We start from the raw sequence: 11,860 nt of genomic DNA, 5'->3' as shown, positions 1-11,860 counted from the left end.
AACAAAAACGCTCATTTTTTTTTTTCTTCAGAAGTACACTTTTTCATTATTGCAAGTTTACAATTTTAAATTAAATATTTTTTTCAGACTTACAAATTAATTATATTTTTTTTTTTTTTTCCAAAAGAAGTTTAGGCACAAATGCATTGTCCCACAGTGTGGAGAAGATTGCCATTCAGTCTCTAGGCTGTGCACTTACAGCTCGTAACATACTGCGTTAGACATTCTGCATGATATGTTAAAGAGAGTCGTCCCTCAAGTTGCACTTTTTGTTTGTTTTTTCTCGGTTTTAATAATCGGGAATGCTGAAATCTCTTGCGTCTGTGATTCTTAACTACTCAGACTTGTCTTATATTACAAAAAAGGGGTTAAGGAAAAGTGTTTATGTGGGTTTAAGATAATACAGCTGTTAAGGAAGTGGTCTCTTGCTTAAATGAAGAAATGTGGCAACTTGGACCTGTGGAAGAAGTAAAAAATCTCATCAGTCCAGGAGAGCTGAGCGAGCGTCCCCACACCCTCCTCCAGCAACCCACCTGCACGCCGCCTTGGAAATCAAGCGCGCTCGCAGGGCGACCCGAAAATCAGTTTCTACGGGGCGGGCTGGCACGTCCAGCCCCGCGCAGCGCCCGGGGGACGGTCTGCCCGGGGGTGGGGGGCTGGACCGGGGAGCCCCTCCGGCCGCGGGGCAGAAGGCTCCCAGGGCACGGTGAAAACAAACTTGCCTTTTTTACATCTGTCCCATGTGATTGGAGGCATCTCCCATCCCAGGGTGGGGTCCCGCCAGGGAAAGCGGAGGAGGATCTGAAGAGACTTTCTCTTCTTCCCTTCTTTTCAGACACGCTGCTTTAGGATTCAGATTTCTTTCTGTTGAATTGAAGCAAAAGGCGATTTCAAATACTCACATTTTGATACCAGATCGGACCGTTCATTGCATGGGCATGTAAAATAATTCATCGTCAGCTATTCGTTCCGGTCCCGCTACGGGAATGTAGCGGGCCGACGCGGAGGACGCAGCTGGGTCAGGCGACGCGCTGAAGGCAGTACGACCCCGGACGCAAGCTCTGCGAACGCCTCCGCGCGCCTGAGCGCTTTGCTAACGAGCGGCCGAGCTTAATATTGAACTCGGATCTCGCTAAAGAATGTAGAATGTGCCGAGGCTGCCGAGGGCCTGTGCCAGCATCCCCGGCGCCACGGGGGAACGCAAGCCCCCCAGGTGCTCGGAGACGCCCGGCTGGCTCTGGGTGCCAAGGGCTAGGTCTTGCCCCTCTCCCTGGCACCAGGTGCCCCATGCCAAGCTTTCCCCATCCAGAACGGTGTGTTTGGCGTGGCCGAAGCCCAGGAGGGAGGTGAGGAGGTAGAAGAGGTGGCACGCTGACCTCTGACTTGCTGTTCTAAGCTGAGGATGACGGCCACAGCCTGGTGTAAGATCAGGAGCTTGGTCTGGGGCTTGTCGCTCTTCAGATGGAGCTGCACCATCCGGCCCAACTCCTTGAAAGCCTCGTTGATGTCGCGGACGCGCAGGCGCTCCCGAGCGTTGTTGGCCATTCTCCTTTCCTTTTCCCTCTCGGCCTTCTGCTCCGGTGTCAGGTCTTCGTCATCGTTATTGCTGGGAGACAAAAGGAGTACATCATTTTCTAATGGTGTGGGAAATAGGTAGTACAAAGATTTTCAACAGGCTTCATCCAAAACCAGGATACAATTCATGAGCAGACACCCTCTGAGCCATTCTTATTTGCTGCTCTTCTTCCACCAAACCTGCACAAAATTCAGTCTCCTTAAATTTTACACTGAGTAAAGCCTCGGTTTGAAAGGAAGCTTTACATCCTGCGAGGCAGGACTTCCGATATTTTAAAGCAGCAGACATATGTTTTTTTTCAATAACATTTTATCACAGCCAATACTGCAACGTCTGAAGTCGTGGCAAATCTCCACTTATCGTCACCCTTTAACCCCGAAGGACGCGGCGGTGGCTATGTGCGCTGCTCCCGCTCTGCTGCCCGCGCCTTCGCCTCGGGAACGAGGAGCTTGTCCCCAGCCAGCGAGGGGACCTCTCCCTCTCTCCCTTGCACCCAAGTCGCACGGGCTCCGGCCTCCCAGCAGTAGCTTCCAAGCCAGGATGACAGCCGCGCATTTACACGCCCTCCTTTCAGCAGACTGTCACTCCGGTTTTGGAAGAAACTTTCTCCACCACCGAGGGTGAGGATCCGCCACCCTCCCGAGCAGCGGCAAGCCACGGGCAGCGGGTGTGGGCGGCACCCCAGTCCCTGCACGGAGCACGGGGCACCGAAACGCCCATGGGCAAAGAGCCACGGAAGTAATTTATGGCTGAAGAGCCCTACGGTGAACTTCTGCATCCTTTCTGCGACAAAACTGCTTTCTACCCAGATAAAATGATGATTTTAAATTGAAAACACATCCACTGGTGAGTCACTGGCACTATATAATTTGAACTGGTTATGCAAATGCAGTAATAAATTTTCAGCAGCCCTAACAACATGGATTTAGACATATAACTAAATATCAGGAGTAACCTTTTAAAGCTGCAAGCAAGTTAAAAGCAAAAACGTTAGCCTGCAATAGCTTCAAAGCACATATAAATATGCATAAGCGACAGCATATTTGTTGAATTAACAAGCACTATGATCACCTCACGTCAGCATAAAGGTGCTTTCTTCTTACCATATCGTAAACGCACATGAAAACCTCACTTGTACATACGGTTACTTCAACACATTTATTCAGAGAAAATCTCGAGTGTCAAATATTTTCTCCACTCATAAGAGACGTAAATGTAATTAATGTTTTAAACATCGGCGAGCGCTGGCCTGGGAAGTCCAAGCCTCGGCGCTCTCTCGGAGGCAGCACGTCTGCCCAGACGCTTCCTACCTCGGCTCGGTTTTTACACAGAGAACCAGGCGTGGAAGGAGAAAAGGCAGAAGGACGCTGCCATCCATCTTTAAGAAAATCCCCTGAACAGAGCAGGCTTGTGCCTGGATTTCGGCTTCACTGGGATTTCTGCTACGATGACGAGTACCGGCAGTCCCGAGCTGTACCTCGGGCCCTGTGGTGACATGCAGGCGAGGCAGGTGAAGCTCAAGGGACAGAAGTGAAGCCTGTCCCTTGCTCAGGCTCACGTCTGCAGCACCCACAGACGCTGCTCGCGTTCACCATGGGCATGAGTTCCCCGATGATACAATGCAGCTATGACTTTGCTAGTATTTCCCCAAAACTTATAAAGAGTATGCCAACCAAGTAAAGACCTCTAAACCCTCCGCTTAAACCTAGGGAGCCCTAGAGATTTACAGAAATTGAGGACTGGGAATGACACATTTATTTCAGAGGTAGAAGAAAAGCATACGGTTTGTTAGTTCAGATGCAGGTGTGATCAGCTCTTAGGCACATCTTTAGAGAGATGAAAATCCATACTGTATTCCAATTTGCAAGCGCAGGCAGAGAGGAATAACAGCCTAATTCATACGCTTTAGCGTAACGCAATTTCTTTACAGATTGTGGAGAACTTGCTCAGTGTCCAAATCAGTGAATTGTTCGAATTTGAGGACGTCCTGGAGTACAGGTACCAGAAAGGTACTCGGTACGGCCAGAACAGCCATGCCGTTCCACTTAGGCTGTGGTTTTACCTGCCAGGAAAAAAACTCATAGTTTCCTCCTGTTCTGTTCACTTCATCGAAATCCAGTAAAGGAATTAAATGAAGCGACACTATTATATACTGTTACCTAGATCTTGACCTAGTAATTGATTTGATATCCTTCTTGTCATCCTCTAGTTTCTTGTCCTCAGAAGACTTTGTGTCCTGGAGGTTTTCATCTCCCTCGTCGTCAGATTTGATTTCGGAGCTACCCGAAGAGACGCTCTGCCCTTGCAGTCCGGTTGGCATGCCTGCGAGAAAACACACGGACAAGCTGTCAAGCCGTGCTTAAGCCAACGCCTGAACGGTCCCGGGTCTGCGCCCTCCATCCCCAGCGAAGGGCGACCCGCGGCGCAGCCCCAGCTCAGCGCCGCAGAGCCGGGCGTGGGCGCGGCAGCTCCTGAGAACGGGGTTTCGAGGTCTAGCTCTGCTCCTCTGCCTTCAGGAACAGCCGAGGGCTCACGCTCTACAGGACATCAGCTACATCAGCGAAAACGGCACCGGAGACCGTCATCGCAGGAACCACGCGCCTCGCTCTGAGCGGGGAGCTGGCACGTGCACCGGCCCTTACCCTGAGCTGCTTCTGCAGGCAAGGATTTAGGGAGAAAGCAAGACTTTGAACTCCTCGAGCAAATTTGATTCCTATGGCTGAAGGAGTTCTGCACGCTCACTACCTGTCAGTAGACGACATTATCTGCTTTTTACAAAATGGACAGAGCTTGTGATCTTGCCCAGACCGGCGTTTCCAGCTGCTCGGTAGCCGTGGAAGGGGGCACAGATGCCTAGCTGCTATTCCTGTTCTTCAATCACTACATAACTTTTCCTTCACCTTAAAAATAAAAAAATCTTTAATATGCTGTTCTGAAAATAATGAAAATACCTCGGCTGCAGCGAATAGGCAGGACCTTGTAAGGCATCATAATAGTTTGGGCTCGCTCTTCCGTGCTTGAACGGGAAGATCAGCTGCCTCTAAGAAGAACGACAAGCCCCCGATGTCCTCTGGGTTCGCTTAGCTCCAGGCAGAGGAGTCTGCCAGGCTTCGGGCACTGCAGCATCTCGTGAGACAAGGAGAGGCTCCCAGTGCTGCCCTGCCCCCGGGCCGAATTGTAAAGGTGGTGGAAAATCTGCGGGGCTAAGCCTCACCTTAAACTCATGCCCTTTTGATGTGCCTGCTGCAGTGTTTTCTACGCTCTTAATTTTGTGCTTAGAACAGTCCTGGTCTCAAGACTTGCCGTCCAGAGGTAAGCTGCTGGCACACTTCTAGTTGCAACAGCTGGAGCACTTCAGAGCGCGGAGCTGAATCAGCGAACAGGCTCTGCCCTGCCGTCTTGCCTGCGCCCTGCGTCCTGCGCCGCGTTACAGTCTCCACCACCCCTCTGACCAGAAGCGCAGACGCCTCATCCCTCCAGCCCGGGTCACAGCCGTCTGGGCCGCGTGTTTGGGAACGCTGCACCCCGGGACGGGCTTCCCAGGCAGGCGGTACTCACCCCTGTACGGGTCCTGGGGCGGGTTCAAATCCGGGGACGTGGCAGACTGGACGGGCAGCTGGGGGACCGGGACCTGGTTTGGCACGAGCGAGTGGCTCCCGCGGAGGCTGACCCCGTCCTCCCGGTGCGCTCCGACCTGCCGGGGAGGAGAGAGGCAGCGGTGAGGCCGTGCGGCACCGGACAGCCGGCCGAGCCCCAAGCGCCGGGGACCCCAGGAGAGGGATGGGGCCGGTGCGCCACGGCGCCGGGATGCGTTTCACTAGAGGGCGCAGACGGCCCGCACAGCCGCGCCGCGCACAGCCGCGCAGGCCGCCCGGGAGGGTGCTGCACCGCACGCCTCGTGACAAACACGGCCGAGCAGCTCAGGCAGGTAAAACGTCAAATCGTCTCCCAGGGTGCCGCAGCCGAGCGCACTGAATCCTACCCATCTGTCTTCTATCATGTCCGCCAACAGATCTGACAATTATCTTAATGCCCATATGCTTAATTGTGGGCTTCTCAATTCCCCCATTGCTATCGGAAGTCCTGCAGGAATTTCAATTTGGCATTCGACTTTCATTTCGGGGGATCAGATTCACAGGCCTGCCATTTTTTCCCCCCGTAATGCCAGCTAAGCCTCTGACAGCGGGAGCTGCGGCAGCGGGTGGCGCGGCCCCCGCTCCCCCCAAACATAATAACGTGTCACCTGCCTTTCCAAAACGAGAAGCCCCGTCCAAATTAGCGCTCGCTGGATTTCATTAACCGCCGAGTCCCAAACCCGAAGGGGCACCATTCCTGCCAACACCATGACTCCAGGTAATACACCAATAAAGGTTTTATTAAACACTCCAGTAATGCCATCATCATCGGAGCTGACAGCGTGGGCGTGATGGAAGCGCATCCATTCCTCCCCTCTACGTGGCTCACAGACATACTCTGCGGAGCAGGGTTGCTCCTCCATTAAGTGAAGGAGACTGCCGAGAAGCGCTCAGCATCTGAAGAGCAGAACTGTCAGGAGTTGCAGGGGACACTGATATAAAAGCACCCGGAGCGGTACCACCGGCGCTGCCTCCCCGGTCCTGCACCGCAGCTCCGGCTGGCTGCGCTCCGAGCCAGAGAGGTACCGACAGACCTCTGCAGGATGGACAGACAGCATGTCCACAAGCAAAACTCAGCACTCCACCTCCTCAGGTGCGTGCAACCCCTAACACTCGAGTGAAAGGGGTGATAAACCCGGCAGAGAACTGTAAATCGCTCTTTATTCTCAAAAAGGACTCGGGCAGATAGAAAGATGGAGGGATGTTTCTAATCAGACTTACAAGATAATATAGGATAATTGCTAACAGCAAGTCGAGACCGCAGCGAGAAAGATAAAAGGGAATCCTGCCAAGGGGAACTTGAGAAAATCTTTTACTACTAGTCAAAATGCAAATAACCGAAAGCAAGTGTAAAATAGCAGAGACAAAAAACTCTCTCCTTGTTGAGACATTCTCATTTTTAAAACATCAGATACTAGGAAAAGACTGGAATCGGCATCATTTGGTTTAAAGAGAGAACCAGTTGTCATGAGGTGCTTGGAGCTCAGCAGTTGCCCCTCCTGAAATCTCAGGGCAGAAAACTGAGTGGTAAAATCCTGATGACATCCTTCCGAGGAGAAAAAGTACTTTCTCCCCACACCTGTGAAGGAAAACGCCTAGTGAAGCAGGCTGTCCTTCTCCATCCCCAGCGATTCCCAGCTCAGCTGGGTATGACCCTGGGCAACCCCACCCAGCTTGGGAGCTGGACCTGACTCCAAAGCTGCCCCCGCCGCGAGCAGGGGTCTCTCCTCGGCCACCTCCACAAGTCCCCTCCAATCTACATTTTTCTGTGATTCTACAAAAGATGAAAACCGTTTAGTTTTGAGGTCGACGAAGACAAAGAAACATATGATACCACTTCTGGTTGGCAACCAACCACCACCCTTCGAGCAGAGCTCCCGAGAGCGGCTGGAAGCTGTAAAGCGCTTTGACAGACACGATGTCTCGCTCTGGGTCCCCCCCTTTTCCTGCCAGCCTCCCTGGGATCCGTCCATGGCCTGTGCAGACAGACTGACCGACCGACCCAGAGACAGCAGGCGTCCCGTCCCCCTCCTGCCCCAGCGCAGGCCACCTCCTCCCCTGGACCACCTCCCTACGGGGCTACACGAGATGCCTCCAGTTGGGTGGTCCAGCTTGAAGGAGGACAACCTGGCTATCTTGATTATTTGGCCTGACTTCTTGAAGGCTACGTCTTGTTTTACCATGTCAAACAGCAGACATGGTAATAACCAAAAGCTAATGATTTGGAGGATTTTTAAAGTGAAGTGTTGAACTCAGATGTAAAAAAAGAGATGCCATGAAGTCACCACTTTACCACTGACATATATAACTAACATGAATTACCTTTTTAAAATTGATTCCAATAAAAAGAGATTTCCTCACATTTCTTCTCCTTCAGGTTCTGAAGAGATCTGGCAGGTAACCACCTATGTTACGTTTCACAACTGAATGGTAACACCTACCAACTCTTTTCTTCTCTTTTACAACCCACCACGTGATCAATCTTGCTTCTTGAGATCTGCAGCTTTTTTTCCTGCCAACTGGCAAACTCTAGGCTTGCTTAATGAGCAAGTCCAACCTATGGCCATCCCTGCATGAAAGACAGACCATTTCTTATCCACTGGGACTGACTCGAAGCCCATTTTCCCCTCTCTCTGCGTGGGAGACGCGCATCCCGAGGTGGGATGGAGCTTGGGCTGCACAGCACCCCTCCCACCCGCAGTCCTCCCCACGCCGCAGCGAGCGAGCTGCTCCGAAACACCGACGCTTTCTAACTCTACGGCCACACAAACCACCACCTTGCAATGGCCTTTCCGTAGCATGTTTTCCTACATACTTTATTTCTCCGGTTTCCATCGCTTGCGAGCGGATTCAGGCAGCCCCCTCACGTCGTTCTCCATACCCGGTGTACTTTCTGACAGACAGAAAGACTTCACCGCCAACTCTACCGGGCTATAAACGCCTTTGTGTGTGTGTGTACGTGCAAAAGATCCAAACTAACCACGCCAAGCAGTCCCCCACGCAGAGGACTACAGGGGCAGTTTTTTCTGGCAGTGCTGCGGTTTTCAGCAGGCCACCGCATCTCCCTGCCCACGGGACGCTCTGTCCCGCATGGGTACCCAAACAACCGCTTTTGCAGCAAACTTCAGGCCTCAGTTGTCCCCTAAAAGAGGCTGGCCACTTACTTTTCTCCTTCAAACATCATCAGCCGCTTTCACCAGGAGCCCAGCACCTTCAGGAGCTCCACCACGCCGCCAAACGCCGCCGAAACCCACCATTTGCCCGGGGACGCGACTCCCTGAAACACAGCCCAGCCTACAGAAGGTGTTGGGGACCGAAAGCAGCGACGCCTGCGAGCTCGGGGCGTGGGCAGCTCCCGGCACCGCCGGGGACACAGAGGATGCTGCGTTTTCTGCTTCCCCCTCCCTCCGCAGCCAGCGGTGCCGCCGGTTTGTCTGTTATACAAACAACAGCTCTGCCCCGAGGTGGAGCGAAGATATGAATCATTCCCCCCAGCCCGGGAGTGTAGATTATAAATACTACTTATCTTTAGAGAATCAAACTCACTTTGAAGTTCTATTAATATTTTATTTATTTCCATCTCTTTAAACAGCCCCTACTGCAGCACTCAGCAGATTGGAGTGGAAAAAAAAAAAACCCCAACAAATAACAAATCCTAAAATGTGCACGGGAGGTGTAAGTGGGCTCTGCTGTTGATGTGCAAATCTCTGCCTTAACCTCCCCTTTGCAATCACCATCTCGGGCACACGCAGGTACCCAAGCATACGTGTGCATACCCGCGTCTGCAGTGCATTCCGCTCGAGCTAATTCAGCCAAAGGGAAAAACCGTGAGAAGCCCCAGTCCTGTGTTTTTTTGGCTACGAAGGTTAAAAAGGCTTCTGCAAGATAAATGAACACAGGTACAGAGAAGGCTGATCCCAGAGGCAGGGAGTCAAGTAAGGATCAAAATCTATCCGTGGACTTTCCAGTGCAGGTCTCTCTGGAGGCACGCACGTACTAGGCTGACAGAGACAGGGTGAAAACCTAGACAGGTATGTCCAAATTCATACTTTTATGGCATTTAAAAAACTTCCAAGAGCTGGAAGAAGGCCAGACCTTGCCTTCTCTTAACTCTGCATTTGCATTTCTATATACAGTAACAGGTAGTCGGTACAAACGTCAGGCTTTTCTGGTTATGCTAGTTTGTACGTATTCCAGATTATTTGCACTATCTGTATATACCTCGGGGATGGGAAACTGTTTTAAAAAAAATACGTGGAAATTAATTCTTGAATACTCAGCATTTCACGATGGAGAGGTATACCTGTAGTTACGCCAGGTAAAGAACATGACGGGAAAAAACCTGCAGTTTCGCCCCCGTCCTACAAAGTGCGTTCTTCTTTCTTTTAAAAAATAAACGCTACTCTGCTGCGTCCAAGGTGCTCGTTTCATCAGTGTCACGACGTACAGCGTGACCTGACAGTTATTCAATCCTTACGGACACCATCCCCACAGACGAGCCCCCAGAGCAGGCTGCTGGCCTGAGCCACCCCGGCACTGCTGCGCTGTGGGAGCCCGGGGCTGGCTCGCTTCGCCCGCTCACACAGAGCCACCACGGCTCTTTCTCTAGAAGGAGTTTCCCCGGCTCTCTGCTGCAGATGTAAAAATCACTCCCGAGAACCGAAACCCCGCTCTGCAAGCGTGCCTTCCCAGCGGCGGCCGCGGCGGAGCGGGGGGCCGGGGAGCGGCACCCGCCCCGCGCCACCGCCTCTGTGCCCGCAGCGCAGGCCCAGCCAAGGGAACGAGGAAAGGCGCCTGCGTGGTGATCAGACCCCCCCGACACGCAAACCTGCGCTGGTGCCTCTGACTTGGACCCTCCCCGTGAAACCCTGGCTGCACCCGACAGCCCCAGCGCCACGTCCGTGTTGGAACGACCTCGGATTCCCTCTCTCTGTGTCATGTCTCAGGACGAGGAAAACTTCATCCTCCGGAGCAAGGAACCCCCCACCTGACCCAGAAGTGAATCCCGAGCAGTGCTGAGAAATGGTCATCCAGGAGTTTCCTTTATTGCTCACAGACGGGCATTTGAAGCGGGGGCACGGTGAGGAGCACCCATCAGCTGTAAGAAACGAGGAAAGGTTTCCTACGAAGTTATGAGCGTTGCACCCCGCTCCTCACGGTTAACCCTTCTCATGCCGAGAGGGGGCTTTCACCCCCCCCATTAGCTGTCCAAATACAACGGAGAACTATCACCTATAGCCTGGACCACAGCTTCGGGCTCCGCTTAGGAAGAGATTAGTCCTACCTCACCGATACTGTGAACAAATGCAACAAGCAACGCGCTTTGTCCTTTTAAAAATGATGACCTTGTGTTATCCAATTAGCTAAATAAGAACACGTGGCAAGAAAGTTGTAAGGTGATGCATGTTAACATGTGTTCAATATTGTCAAAATTTATATGTCTGACAGAAAGCAGATTTGTGCAAAGCCCTTATAAACCTCTAACCGCTATATTAAAAAGGGAACAGCGCAGGCCACTCTGACACAAACGGTCTCTCACTGTATGTGTGTATTATTGGTCCAAATTATTCACTCTTATTTAACTGCGCCGAAGTCTTTCATCTCCATGCTATACAATAATAGTTTCCATATGACCAGTGGCTCAGCTATAAATAAGATCAAAAGGAAAAGAAAGGATTTAATAAAAAAAAAAAAAAAAAAAAAAAAGACGACATTAAGAGTGGCATTAAATCAGGAAAAAAGCAAAGTTCACTTTTTTTTCTACAGAAAGAAAGTAGCGCCGAGTACGGAGCAGCTCGCCAAGTATCTTATGAAAGGGCGGTTTGCGAGCCAGTTGTATGCAAAAGCCATTTAAACGGAGCTGGAAGTGGCAAAGACGGACTTCGCTGCGAAAAGGAAGGGGAAGAAGATGAAGGAAAAAAAAGCGCAAGTGCCACGTCTCCACGCCAGGCCGGGATGCCGGCGCAGCGGCGGCGCGCGTGCCTGGAGGCCACGGGAGCGCGCGGCGTGGCGGGGCTCCGCGGGGAGCCCCCGTCCCCCAGCTGGGCAGGAGGAGGCCTGGCTCGGCGCCACGCGCCGGCCCCGCGGGAAGAGCCGAGCCCGGCTGGCTTTGCCCCGCGCGGCAGAGGCCGCGGCCGAGCGTCGCGCCCGCCTCCAGCTCTCCAAAGCCGTCCCCCCGCGGGCAGCCGCTCAGCGCGAGGGCTCCCGCGCTCCACCGGCCTCGCCTGCCCGCCGCGGGAGACGCTTGAAGCACGTGAAGGGAATCAACGGGTTGCGACCTATTATGGAGAGAAGTGGGTTGCCATGGCCGTCGGAGGGAAGTCACCGGAATAATCCCTGCGATTTCTTTCCAACAGAGATGATTATTCACTTAAGGGTTGGCTAAATCCGCAGATATAAAGGATCCTAAAGTACAGGATTAAGAATATTAACTCTTCTTCGCTCGACAGCCGGGAAGGGAGGGAGGAAACCATGCCGCAAGCAAGTCCGCACGCCTGGACGCTTTAGTTCGGGACCCGGTTGCAGACGACGGGGGGCCCGTCCAGATGACGGGGTGCCCTCGCGGCCGCTCCCGGCAGCGGCCCTGCCTCCGCACCTCGAGACTCCGACACTGCGCCAAGCGGCTCTTCAAACACGCGGCGGCTGCTCC

The 11,860-nt window shown here is 52.7% G+C and overlaps 1 protein-coding gene across 10 annotated transcripts in view; it reads right to left on the bottom strand.

Annotated features, from left to right (window-relative positions):
* Nucleotides 1-727: 727 nt before the first annotated feature.
* The window catches only part of TCF4 (transcription factor 4), a gene marked incomplete at its 3' end in the record, with an annotated part of 234,245 nt that continues 223,112 nt past the window's right edge, over nucleotides 728-11,860 (bottom strand). For 5 of the 10 annotated variants that reach the window (XM_082013467.1, XM_082013469.1, XM_082013471.1 and 2 more), the window contains 4 exons: nucleotides 5,135-5,270; nucleotides 3,736-3,898; nucleotides 1,377-1,606; nucleotides 728-864 (listed from right to left, as the gene is read on the bottom strand). In XM_082013467.1, the coding sequence (XP_081869593.1) occupies nucleotides 728-864; nucleotides 1,377-1,606; nucleotides 3,736-3,898; nucleotides 5,135-5,270 (666 nt within the window). The remainder of the gene's footprint in view (nucleotides 865-1,376; nucleotides 1,607-3,735; nucleotides 3,899-5,134; nucleotides 5,271-11,860) is intronic. The other 5 variants (XM_082013472.1, XM_082013474.1, XM_082013473.1 and 2 more) reach the window with 1 other exon arrangement.

The sequence above is a fragment of the Phaethon aethereus genome (genome assembly GCF_964289735.1).
Source record: "Phaethon aethereus genome assembly, chromosome: Z".
NCBI classification, from domain to species: Eukaryota; Metazoa; Chordata; class Aves; order Phaethontiformes; family Phaethontidae; genus Phaethon; species Phaethon aethereus.
This window is presented reverse-complemented; position numbering and strand designations above follow the sequence as displayed.